This window comes from Choloepus didactylus, chromosome 8 (genome assembly GCF_015220235.1).
Source record: "Choloepus didactylus isolate mChoDid1 chromosome 8, mChoDid1.pri, whole genome shotgun sequence".
Lineage (NCBI taxonomy): Eukaryota > Metazoa > Chordata > Mammalia > Pilosa > Megalonychidae > Choloepus > Choloepus didactylus.
In genome coordinates, this window is record NC_051314.1 from 103,148,388 (window position 1) to 103,161,355 (window position 12,968).

The 12,968-nt window shown below is 39.5% G+C and overlaps 1 protein-coding gene across 6 annotated transcripts in view; it reads left to right on the forward strand.

Annotated features, from left to right (window-relative positions):
* TMTC1 (transmembrane O-mannosyltransferase targeting cadherins 1) overlaps positions 1 to 12,968 on the forward strand; it is a 289,639-nt gene that overhangs the window by 183,346 nt on the left and 93,325 nt on the right. For all 6 annotated transcript variants that reach the window (XR_005218412.1, XR_005218411.1, XM_037846482.1 and 3 more), the window contains one exon: positions 5,813 to 5,980. Coding sequence is in view for 4 of the 6 variants with exons in the window: in XM_037846482.1 (XP_037702410.1) it covers positions 5,813 to 5,980 (168 nt within the window). In the remaining 2 variants the exon portion in view is untranslated. The remainder of the gene's footprint in view (positions 1 to 5,812; positions 5,981 to 12,968) is intronic.

A 12,968-nucleotide genomic window follows, 5' to 3' on the forward strand; every position in this document is an offset into this window, starting at 1 on the left:
TTATAAATTATAAGTACTGAGTGCTAATCAGCTCTTCAGTAATAGCATACTTTAAAATCAGACATTGCAAGTCTGCAAATTAAAGAAATGTATATATAGTAAGTAGTGTTTGGCATGTGTGATAGAAATAAGGTGGACAATTTTCAAATCACAGGAAGATATAGTTTGGCAGTTCCTCAAACAGTTAAATGTAGAAATACCATGTGACCCAGCTACCCAACTGCTAGGTATATACCCAAAAGAATTGAAAGCAGTAACTCAGATAGATATTTCTACACCGGTGTTCATAGCATCATGATTCACAATAACCAAAAGGTGGAAATAACCCAAGATGAATAGATAAGCAAAATGTGATTTATGCTTGCAATGAAATATAATCCAGCCATAAAAAGGAATGAAGTTCGGATACATGCTACAACATGGATGAACCTTGAAAATTTTATGCTGAGTGAAATAAGCCAGACACAAATGGACAAATATATGATTCCACTTATATGAAATATCTGGAATAAGCAAGTTCATGGAGACAGAAAGTAGATTAGAGGTTCTGAGGGGCTTGGTAGGGGTGGGGGACAGTGTTGGGGAGTTACTGCTTAACATGTACAGAGTTTCTCTTTGGGATGATGAAGAAGTTTTGGGAACGGATGGTAGCATAATATTGTAAATGTAATTAATGCCACTGATTTGTACACTTAGAAAGGATTAAAAAGGTAGTATTTTATGTTATGTATCTATGTTACCACAATAAATTTTTAAAAAGAAAGAAAGATGTAACTTCTTTGGCACTGATCTCACCTCACATCTTTTGTACCTCATGTATATGGCAAACATGTCAGTTTAGAAATGTATGGAAATTCTCTGCAGTGCCTCATTTGCTTATGGCAGCAGGTTGGTTCAGCTCTTGGGAAAATGTATGAAATTCTTTGGGCCAGTTGGTTCAGTGAATTTAAAATGAATATTCAGTAGGTAGTCCTCAAATTTACAACCCTGAGGAACTTCCGTGTATCTGTTCACTAAGTTATATTAATTCTTCTAATGAAGATTTGAAGATTGACAAGAAAAAACAAAACAAAACTTCCTGGAACTCAGGTGGTATGTGAATAATTACTACCCGTCACTCTGTTTTTAGCTGGGTCCTTCCTTAGTCCTTGCTTTCATCTACCACTACATTTCCAGTTCCTTCAGTCAAAGGCTGCGACTTTATGGTCTCCCTCCCTCCCTAACAGAGGACTTGCCACTTGCTAGATAATAAATAAAAGTGAATGAATGGATGAATATAAAGTGGCATTTCAATTATAATGTAAGAGACTTCAGTCTGCGGTTAATAAAACTAAAAATTTGCCGGACAAATTAATCACGCCTCCTTGTACGAGCAGTTGTATCTCTAGCATGTCTGCCTGGTGGGCAGGATTCACGTCCCTCATTTCTTACTGCTGCTGCATCCCCGGAATCACAATACCTTTGTCCTGGCCCAGGCAGGGGCTTCAGGTACCAACCCTTTTCTCCAGAGGTTAAGGTTTCATGGAGTTATTTTTAGCCTCTATTTCTGCTTTGAAGACTGTCGTTTGCACAAAAGGAAAATTCACTTCATAGAGCTGTTCTTCATGACAATTTAGTATGCATTCTGCAATCAAATTAAGTAGCTTTGATTTTTGGAGGAAAGTATTTTCCATTATTTTCCTAAGCATAAGGATGTAAATTTATGTAAGATTGGGAATTTTAAATAAATGATAAAATGGTAAGCTTGTGTTTATCTTGTACAGTTGATGTTATTTAGAGATACTCTCAGTGGTTGTTTGAGCTGGTTAAGAAGTTAAAAGGTAGAATTTCAGTTCTACTTAATAGCAAAAAGATTCTCATTGTTACATATAATTAAACAAAAAGTGAAGCCATAGCAAACACCATAAAATGCTTGGCCTACAGGTGGAATGTTGCTGTCTTTTTAGGTTGATGTAGATGGAAACGGGGAGTTTTGTTCTTTTACCACTTAAACGCTTTTAGGCATGGTTCACAAAAGTACGTTTGTACTGTTTATACAGTGATTAACTGCTATCAAAAGAAATGCTGCCGCCAATAAAAAGAAGAGAGCTTTATTAACAATAGCAATACACAAATTGGGCAACACCAAGTAAAAGCAGGTGTTCCAAAGGGGTTGGGATGGGGGCAGCACTGAGAATTTATAGCCCCACCCACCCCCCCAAAAAGGGGGAATTGGTGTTTGGGCAAGTTCTGTTCCTGTGGTTTATTGGAACATTGAGGCGGAAGGAAACTTGTCTGAAACTGATTGGTCAGATCTTAGGCCTCTTTTCCTTGTCCTATTTCCTATAATCCTCATTCTCCAAGCTGCACATTCCTGAAGTCTTTGCTGGGTGCTTACCTTGTGTGCCTCCTCTGCCCGGAGCCATTTTGTAACCCAGTGCCTGCAGGGCAATTTCGAGTTCCTTCAACACTACTCTTAGAGTTTTCAAATAATAGGTTTAAACATTTGTCTTTAATTCTAACTTAAAAGGATGAACATTGTTGACTTGCATTTCCTGCTAAATTCCTTTGGATGTGCATCATTAAAGTGTAAGTGTGAGAATGTATCTTTAGTTGTAAGCACTATAGACTGAGCAGCTTGTCAATAAAATTGTGTTCACAGTTGGAGATCTCATCAGCCTGTGAATGGAGATCATCTTTGCGTGCACGTGAGTAGCTCTCTTCTCTGAGATAGCAGTGGTGCTTCTCAAGTGTGCTTTCAAAGTGTATCTTAGTACTGACCTAAACCAAATTTTAGGCAGCCAAGGTTTGGCTTTTGGTTCTCCAGGCTATGATTTTTGTCAAGTGTCACTGGTTTGCACTGGCTCCATGGTGCTCAGTGTAGAAGTCTCTGATCAGCAGCCCAGATTTTTCCTTAGAACCAGAGCAAGTCTGACTCTTGTTTCTTCTCCCTGGAGGCCAAGAAAGCATGTTGTTTCTCATTTGCTTGATGTTCCACTTTCAAAATGAGGACTTGCCCTACCCCTGGTGACGAAGAGAGCAATTCTACCCCCTGTGGCTGAGATCTGCATTAAAGCAGATGTTGAAAGATGAAGTTTCATAATGGAGCAGTGTCTTAATCTCTGTGATATTTGTGTCAGGTTTTTAAGAATGTGATACTCTAGGAAATTTGCAAAGCTAAGTAGAGATTATTTTATATGGCTGAACATTTCTTTAAACCATATGTCAATAAAGGACTTTTGGAAATAAAGAATGTTATCTGATATAGATGCCTGTGCTGAGTGGAAAGGAATTGTACTTTCTTTCATTTTGATTATAGCAAAGATCAATAAACTATGGCTCAAGGCCCAAATCTGGCCTGCTGTTTTTGTAAATAAATTATATTGGTGCACAGGTACGCCCATTCGTTTACATAGTGTCCATGGCAGATTTCCTGCTACAAAGACAGAGTTGAGGAGTGACAAAGAACACCTTATCGCCTGTAAAGCCTGAACTGCCTGAACTATTTACTATCTGCCTTTTACAGAAAAAGTTTGTTGTCCCCTTTGTTATAATAGCATGAGGGCATTGGGTCTACTGATGTGACTCCTTTACTAGTTGTTGGGGCTGTAGGCACGTTATTCAACTCCTCTAAATTTTAGTTTTTTTCATTTATGAAAGGAGGATCCTGAGGACTAAATCATTAAATATTTTTAGCAAGTATTGTTCTTACCCCAGGCTCTGCAAATATTACATACATGTCCATATGAAACACTTAGCATAGTGCCTGGTGTATAGGAAGTGCTTAATAAACACGAATACATAAAATAGCTAACTATTATTTTCATTGTTGTTGTTATGATCATTATTATTCTGCCACTTTGTGGCCATTGCTCAGGAGTTATGTAATAACAGTGCTTTCCTTCCCCATGGCTCTGCCAGATGGCAGCTCTATTTTCTACAGTGAGGCAGTCAATGGCTACTGAGATTTTATGAATGGAGTAGCTGGGAAGAAAGTAGGTAAAGCTGTATGATCAAGTGGTAGGAACACTGGAGTTAGCCAGCCAAGTCAGAACTCTTGCAGCAGGACAGCGTATGGGGCGTGGGTTCTGGAATCTGAAATTCCAGGGTTTATATCTTTGTTCTCTTGTTTATAGATGTATGACCCAATTCAGCAAATCAGCCTGTCTCATCTTCAGTGTCTTCATGAGTAAACATTTATAATAGGACTCACAGATCTTAGGTAGAAAGTTCTTGGAGCACACGACGTGCTCAGTAAATGTTAGCTCTCGGTGCCGCTGCTTTGTGTAGGTGGGGCGGGAAGAGAGCTGGCCCCGGTGACATGTGTGTCTGCGTGGTGTATTCCCCCTCCATTTTTTATTTTGGCACTGGTGACTTCTGCTAGGTACTTATTGCAGTCAAATCTGTTGCCTGGGGTGAAGGTGTGGGGGTCATGGGCCTCCCCTGTTCAAACCATCCTTTCCCAGAGGGGAATAATTTAGTGACTCTATTTGACTAAACAATGAATCCTAAAACTTCAGGGAACTGGACCAAGGGACTTATGGGACTTGAAGCAAGGAATTGAAGGCTCTAAATTGGATTGCTTCCTTGTTTTTCTACCCTTGATACCAAAGGCTAGGTGTTTAGAATGGTGAACAGAAAGAATGTGGAAAGATGTTTTTTCCAAAGGGGTTGTGGAATGAGAGGTTTGTTTCCTTGTATAAGACCAACCTCTCTCAGCAAACTGGAATTCTTTGAGGGCAGGGCCTGTGTTTTATTCATAATTGTATTTTTAGTGCCTACCATACTGCCAGGCACATAATAAAGAATGAATAAATTATTGAACACGTAAATGGGCTGTATTCCTTTTTGGCCTCTTGTAGCATTAGTTTCTGACTATAATGTTGAGTTTCCTTCCCCCAAGCTTGCTCCGTTCTTATGATATTCTGTAATAATTTGTTATTGTAATCTTTGGAAAGAAACAGGTTTTGACTAAAATGCACATAATAATGGATACAAAGTAAATGTTTATGTTCTTCTGAAGCCAATAGGCAGGCAGGAACTATCTCTGTGGCTGTGTAGATGATATAAGGATAACATTCCTTCCACTAAGCCAAAGGTTTTTATATCAGTGTGCCAAACTTTCACTCAGTTAACGTAAGGATTCTTTGTGTGTGTCTGGTGGGAAAGTTGGACCAGATTCAGCAAGAGAATTCTATCATTACAGCTTATCTGTGATGAGCACCAAGCCGTGCGGCTCAGGAGTCTGCCTGTGGGTGGATTTGCCATCATAATAAGGGCATTGGCTGGTTGGAGTGGGAGGCGTGCCACGGCACATCCCTGGTAACCAAGCTCGGTGCCCCTGGGTGGCCAGCATCCTTCCCAGAACCAGCCAGGCAGCCCTTGGGGACCGTCTCTCACAAAGCTGTGATATGACTTCAGGAAACTCTAACATCTTTTACTGTTAGAGTCACATGGCTGGAAATTTTGACACATGGCACCGATAGGGTTCTACAAATGCCAGTGACGTGAGGGCACAAGTAGGAGGACCCAGACACGATCAGAGGTCAGGCCAGTAAGACTTCTTATTACGTTCAAGCTGCTGAAATCCAGGGCAGTTTGAACTCCCAAGATGAACCTATTATGCATCACTCTAATGTCACTGAGCTAGAAAACATGCCAGCATAGCTCTTTAGAGAACTAAAGTGAATAATTGTCTTGGGCTGGGGAGTTTGCATTTGTTTGTTTAGCACAGAGCAATCTTTATTTGAAAGTCAGTTATTTGGTATAAAATTGTTACAGGGTATCTCTTGCACACCCAGAGTATCCCTGATTCTTTCGTCCTGTTTTCCAGCATGGGCTACTGCATCCTTTTTGTACATGGATTGAGCAAGCTCTGCACTTGGCTGAATCGATGTGGGGCCACCACCCTCATTGTGTCCACTGTGTTGCTGCTGCTGCTTTTCTCATGGAAAACTGTGAAACAGAATGAAATCTGGCTGTCAAGAGAGTCCCTATTCAGGTATGGCTAGATGGATACAAATAAATCTCTTCCCATTTATATCTTTTTGTATGCATATTGGTTTCCAAACAAGTGTGGTAACATGGATTTGGTAGTACTTACTATGCCAGAAAATTTATTTTAGTAATGCTTTGAATGGAAGATATGGTTTTATTTTGGGTTCTAACTTTAGTTTTTTAAACAATAGTATATCAAATTTGACATGAGCTGGTTCTAAAGTGAATTTATGAACCTAATGCTCTTGGGAAGATTCTGGGGTCTGTGAATTCAGATACAAACAATCTTAATGATGAGCTGGGCTGTGAAATCAGCTATAAACAAAATGAAACTGATACACCTAGTTTCATTGTTCAGTTAAATGAATGGAAGGATGTTCACACAGAAGAAGGCAGAGAAATGCAGTACCTTTCCTTTAGAATATTCTAAGATAAATTGTGGTCTGTGATCTAGTGGCTTTATTTTGAACATAAATTTTGAACAAAGAAATGAAAGACTTCAGGTCTGGGTAAGCTTTTATGGGGTAGAAGTTTCTGGATGTAACAATATTGACTGATGGCCGTTTGCTTAGAGTGGTGTAAACGTGCTTTGGAACTGTCACTCATCATGACCTCCATATGACCTCCATAGCCCTGATGACCTTCACCTGGGCTCTCCTGGCATTGCCATGCTTCACATCCCAAGATTATTTACCCGAGCTCCCAGGCTCCCAGGGACCTCATCTGTACCCTCTTGCCACTTTCTGTTCTCATTCATGAGCAATTTGGCCAATTCTATCAATATGGGTTTTATTGGGTGTTATTTTGTTCTCCACTCAGCTGGTACACAACAATATTCTTTGGGGGGAAATAGTGGAAGCATAGTTGGGAATCACTAGAGAAAAAGAGACTAGATTAGGAAGAGAGTGGAAGAGATCACAGAACTAAAGGGAAGTTTGAAGAACCTGGCTTATTGATAGCAGAAAAGAAACATGTCTGGACATTCTATCTTGAGCACCATCACAAGAATGAATGGGTAAACTTCTACCATTTTCTTTTTGCTTGTTTTGTTTTGTTTTTGTTTTGTTGTTTTTTTTAATTCAGTTTTATTGAAATATATTCACATGTCATACAATCATCCATGGTGTACAATCAGCTGTTCACAGTACTATCATGTAGTTGCATTCATCATCCCAATCTATTTTTTTGAACATTTTCCTTGTACCAGAAAAAGTAAAAATAAGAATAAAAAATAAAAGTAAAAAAGAACAACCAAAATCATCCCACCCACCCTATTTTTCATTTAGTTTGTGTCCCCATTTTTCTACTCATCCATCCATACACTGGATAAATGGAGTACGATCCACAAGGCTTTCACAATCACACTGTCACTCCTTGTAAGCTACATTGCTATACAATTGTTTTCAAGAGTCAAGGCTACTGGGTTGCAGTTTGATAGTTTCAGGTATTTACTTATAGCTATTTCAGTGCATTAAAAACTAAAGAGGGTTATCTGTATAGTGCATAAGAATGCCCACCAGAGTGACCTCTCGACTCCATTTGGAATCTCTCAGCCACTGAAACTTTATTTTGTTTCATTTTGCATCCCCCTTTTGGTCAAGAAGATGTTCTCAATCCCACAATGTCAGGTCCAGATTCATCCTTGGAGTCACATCACATGTTGCCAGGGAGATTTACACCCCTGGGATTCAGATCCCACATGGCAGGGGGGGAGCAGTGAGTTTACTTGCTGAGTTGGCTTAGCTAGAGAGAGAGGGCCACATCTGAGCAACAAAGAGGTACTCAGGGAGACTCTTAGGCACAATTATAAGCAGGTTTAGCCTCTCCTTTGCAGTAACGAGCTTTGTAAGGGCAAGTCCTGAGATAGAGGGCTCAGCACACCAAACCACCAGTCTTCAATGTTTGTTAGAACATCAGCAACAATCCAGGTGAGGAAACCCAACACCTCCGCGTTTTTCTCTAGCTCCTCAGGGGGGCCCTGCATATATGTTTTTATTCTCTGCCCAAATTACCTTGGATTGTGTCACTATTTCACACTAACCTATACCAACCTACCAGGTCTCACTTCCTAGTCAAAGTTCCATGAAATTACGGTATTTGAACAAACTGTACGGGTTAAATCGTTCAGGAAATATGGATCCTGCACCAACTAAACATCTCTTCCTTGGTCTCCCATGGAATTTGAACTTGTAAAACACAGTCAGTATAGTCCTTTACCCTTTAGCCCGATTTTCCCTAGTCCTAACCACATCTGTGTCATTCATATCTCTGATTGAACTTCAACCATTTTTTTTCTACCTTCCCATTAAGGGAATTCCTGTGGCCAAGCTCGAGCCTAGGTCAAGCGTCTGACGCTTGGCCCCGCCAGGGCGTGGAGATGACTAATTTAGCCCAACAAGCCTCCTATGACTTCCATGGTGAGGTGGGTGGGGCAGGCAGAATCCGCAGGGACTTGACAAGGTGAGATGAGAGAGAATTTCCCGTCCGGAAGTCGAGGTATTATAAAGAAGGGGGAACGGATTCTGGGCTCCAAAAATAAAATGAATGAATAAAGAAAGAAGACAAATATTCACTGCATTCTTCTACTATTTTTAAATAGTGTATCTAATTTTACTACCTGTTTTTGTTTTAATAGAAAACAAAAGTAATCTGTTTGGCATATATACCTTATTAGTTTTATTTTTATTATTATTTTATCATTATCATTGTCATCATTATTTCACTTAGTACTATAGGGGCCTGTTGTGTCAAGTTTTTCATTTTCTTTTTTTGTTTTTAATGAATTTTTTTTTTCACACAGACTTGCAAAATTACTCTTTTAGATTCAGTCTCTGTCACACTCCTCCGTGTTCAACCGAGTTCTCATAGACTGCATTAAACTTTCTCCCTCTTACTGCCCAGTGTTGAGGTCATTCTGTAAATACGAGGGCATTGGAGTTCAATAATGTAACTTCCTTCTAGTCTCTGTTGGCTTAAATTTTTTTTCTTGAGAAACTTTAGAACGGTTCTGCCCTATGTTAAGCCCTTTGCCTGAGTAAAGTTTCTAACAGTGTTTGTGTCTTCTGATGATGTTTACTGCTTAATCAAAGTCACTTTGGCAATGGATTTTGGCAAGCAGTGGATTATTTCAGAGATAACAAGTTGGTTTCAAACCTTCTATGCCTGATGCCAGCAATTAAACACACACACACACACACACACACACACACACACACACACACACAAAAAAAAAAAAAGCTCATTGACCTTACATCTAGAAGCTTCTGTTCTTTTAGATGGAAGTGTGTAGTGAGTGAACAGTTGATTACTAAAACACAACTATTCCCCACGTGTGCTTAGAGAGACTCTGTGCCCTGAGAGGCCCTTGGTGATCAAAAGGGAATTTTGTGTAATGTGCAAAGCAAAGCTATCACTATGTTTTAGAAAACGGTGCCTATTATATTTTATTATGTCCTGAGAAACTTTTAAGAATCTGAGACTTTAAGAGTATGCTGATTCCTACCAGACCAGATGTTTGTATGTACCCATCTGTGCTGAGTAGTGTTCAGATCAGTTTAATATTTACTGAGGATCTAAAAGTGGTTGAGGGTGGGGCATAGAGTCAGACTTTCTGGCTTCTGAAAGTTCCACCAGTAATAGATGTGTGCTCTTGGGTCAGTTATTTAACCACTCTGTGCCTCAGATTCTTGAGTTTTAAATTTGGAAAAATAATAGTGTTTACCTCCATATAAAATGTGCAAGACAATGTCTGGCATATGTGGTGAATATTTATAAGGATTTGAAATATTACTATACTCTGTTCTAGGATATGAGAGAGAAAGAGAGAGAGAAGGAGGGAAGGAGTGAGAGATTGATTGTCCCCTCCTGTAGTAGAGCTAGAAGATTGTATAGCAGTTAAACACATGAACACATTTTAATATGATGTAGCAAGCATGGGACAGAAGTAGACAAAGGAGCCTGTGTAAGTGCAGCTGGGTGTCTAAAACCAACCCAGGCCTCCAAAGATGATTCTCTTATAGGCCTGAGTTGAGTACTGAAGAATGAAAAAAAACCAAATTAACCATAATGGCCAAAACCAAAAGCTGGCCATACTGAAATAATCTATCAGTAATTTCATTCAGTTACATATTCAAGGACTAGCTGCCAATTTATCCATGATCTGCTTGAAAAAAAAAAATTTAAGAGTGCAGTACCTCTAGAGAAGATGATGTCCTTGGCAGAGACCCTGCTTCAGTTTTCTCTTCTGTTTCAAACTATAAACCCATACTCTATTCCTAGGACATACGGCCTCATGGAGGCTACTCTAATTATGTGGGCTGGTTTTGCTAGACAGTACTATGAACAATCTTACAGGGCATCTTAGGACAGATATTTTTGTTAGAGATAATAAAAATTTTGGTCAAATTACAGCCTTTTCCAGCTGAAGCCTCCTCTCACCAAAAAGATCCCACTCTCTGATGTATTTTTAGGAGACACAGATCCCTGTCAACATTGTTACCTTTGTACTTCTACTGACAAGAGCCTTGTACACAAAAAGCACAAGATCCCAGCACTTGTGTCTCATCAGAGACCCAGAGAGGGTAAGGATGTTGTGCAAGCTGAGTAGCTATTAAGAGGAAGAGGCAGAATTGGAACCCAAATCTGATATTAATGCCAAAGGATTCATAAACTTTGCCCCTTCTAATTTTTACTTTGTATTTTCTCATGTAAGCTAGGCCCCAAGTGAAAAGAGAGAGATTCATAATCATAGCTTCATGGTATATTTTCTTTAGTTCTTATAATAAACTACTCTGATATCCTGACCTGGGGATAACTGTATGACTCTGGCTGGGTCTAGCAATGGCCCAGAAAAATGTATGTTTGTTTGTAGTAAGCAATATCATAATAACATAATCAAACATAATTGCCTGCCTACAGTCTTTGCAACACCTGGAAAGACAGGGAATAAGCATGTTTTCTTTTGCATCCAGTTCAGAGTCTCTCTGCATCCATGAACTGGTTAGTGATCTGTGGACCACAGAGGAAGAAAGTCCAGTCTAGATCACTCACCACCTCTGCAGGAAACATATTCCTCTCTCTTCCTCTCAGAATTACTGAGCCAGAGATAGCAGAACTCCCAGGGCAGAGAATATAAACTAGAGATTGGCAAATGTTTCTGTATAGAGCAAGATAGTAAACATTTTAGGCTTTGAGGGCCCTGTAGTCTTTTATCACACGAATTCAATTCTGCCTTCTATCAGAAAAGCAGCTACAGACAATAAATAAACAAATGCACTTATCTGTGACCTACAAGGCCTTAGTTTTCTGACCTCTGGTTTAAACAATGTGACTTGTGAAATTCTCATGTTCTTAGTATCCTGTGTTATGTTTTTGATTTAGCACCAAATGTTGATCAACTCTTGGAGTGATGCTCACCGTTACTGGTTTTGGTTCAAAGCTCTGCTCAACTACTTACTAGGTCTTTAACCTTAGAAAAACAACTTAATCTGTCTGAGCTTCAGTCTCCTCGCCTACAAAATGGGGGTTGCAGTAATACTACCAATCCCATAGGCTACTGAAAGGATTAAAGGTGATAATCCATGGAAGTGTGTGCTTGGCCCAGGGCTTGGTTCAAAATGGGTCATCGTAAGGCATTGTCAAACCTCAGGTCAATGCAGGGTTCAAAATTGAGGAGTGCCGCAAATCTTGTTTTCCTTTCCTGTTAACCTCTGGCCGAACACACTGTTTTTTTAAAAAGTATGTTTGTTTCTAACCAGGAATTTGGGAATGGTTCTCCTGACCTATTGTACAGTGATGGCATTAGGACAATGTGATGTTCTGAAACCTTGGAGATACGACTAATAGAAGTTGTTTCTCTCTTATTTCTCAAGCCTTCTGCAAATGTAAGGTGTGAGTGAGAAATGTAAACTGGGTGAATTAAAATCTTGAGTTGAAAGGGAGATTCTTACTTATAATCATTCATAATTTATGAATGTTATATTTCTTTGTGGGGTAAATATATGTAAAGCTGAATAAGTCCATTGAAATAATTGGAAATACTAAAGCAGAGCATCCAGAAAGCAAATTGGGGTGACTGGCCCTGGGGAGAAGAATAACCTGGCAATTACAATTATGTGGAAAGTTTTCTTTGGGCCAATTGTTTATTTCCTTTTTTCACAAACTCTACTTTATGAAATGAGAGATTGGAAAAACTTAGCAGAAAAATATCACAGAGAGAACGCAAAGGTCAAAAACAACAATGGGAAAAGCAGTGTGTTCTTGGGGTTTGCGTTCCTCCGCCCACTTGTGCTTGCCTGCTAGGAATATTATTGTTTCCTGTCTCCCTCATAGAACAATGCTCTGCTCCGAGCAAAGACGGGTGTTTCCACAGACCTCATTGTCTATTCTGAGGGTACAACGTAAATTAGAGCGAATCGGTGCTAATCAAGCCAGTAGTAAAGGATTGACTCCAATAAAGTTCCAGTCACATGTGTGCTGAAATCAGTTATTTTTGAAATCTACCTGTTACCAACCATTACTATCACTCTGATCTAGCTCCTGCCTCTGTGATTTAATTCACTTTGAGTAATATCCATTTTTAAATTATATTAAAATCCTAGCTACTGGAGGTACATTTTAAATCACTGCAACAGCCATAAGAAACCTTGGTGTCTGCTGCTTATGGATAATCTGTTTCCCTTGGGTTGGTCTCTTGCTTACCAGCTGCTTGCCAGATGCCAGATGTCTCCTCTGGAGAGTTCCTCAAGCTCCCAGGCAGTTTGTTTCAGTGAGGCAGTCTCTGCCAGGTCCTAAGAAACTGTTATTTCAATAAAAATCCAACAAGGGTCACATTGCCCTTATATATTTCCCCAACAGGTGTTTTTTTTTTTTTTTTAATTAAAATTTCTTAGAGAAGTTATGGGTTTACAGAACAATCATGCATAAAATACAGGATTCCCATACTCTACCACCAACACCTTGCATTGGTGTAGAACATTTGTTACAATTATTGA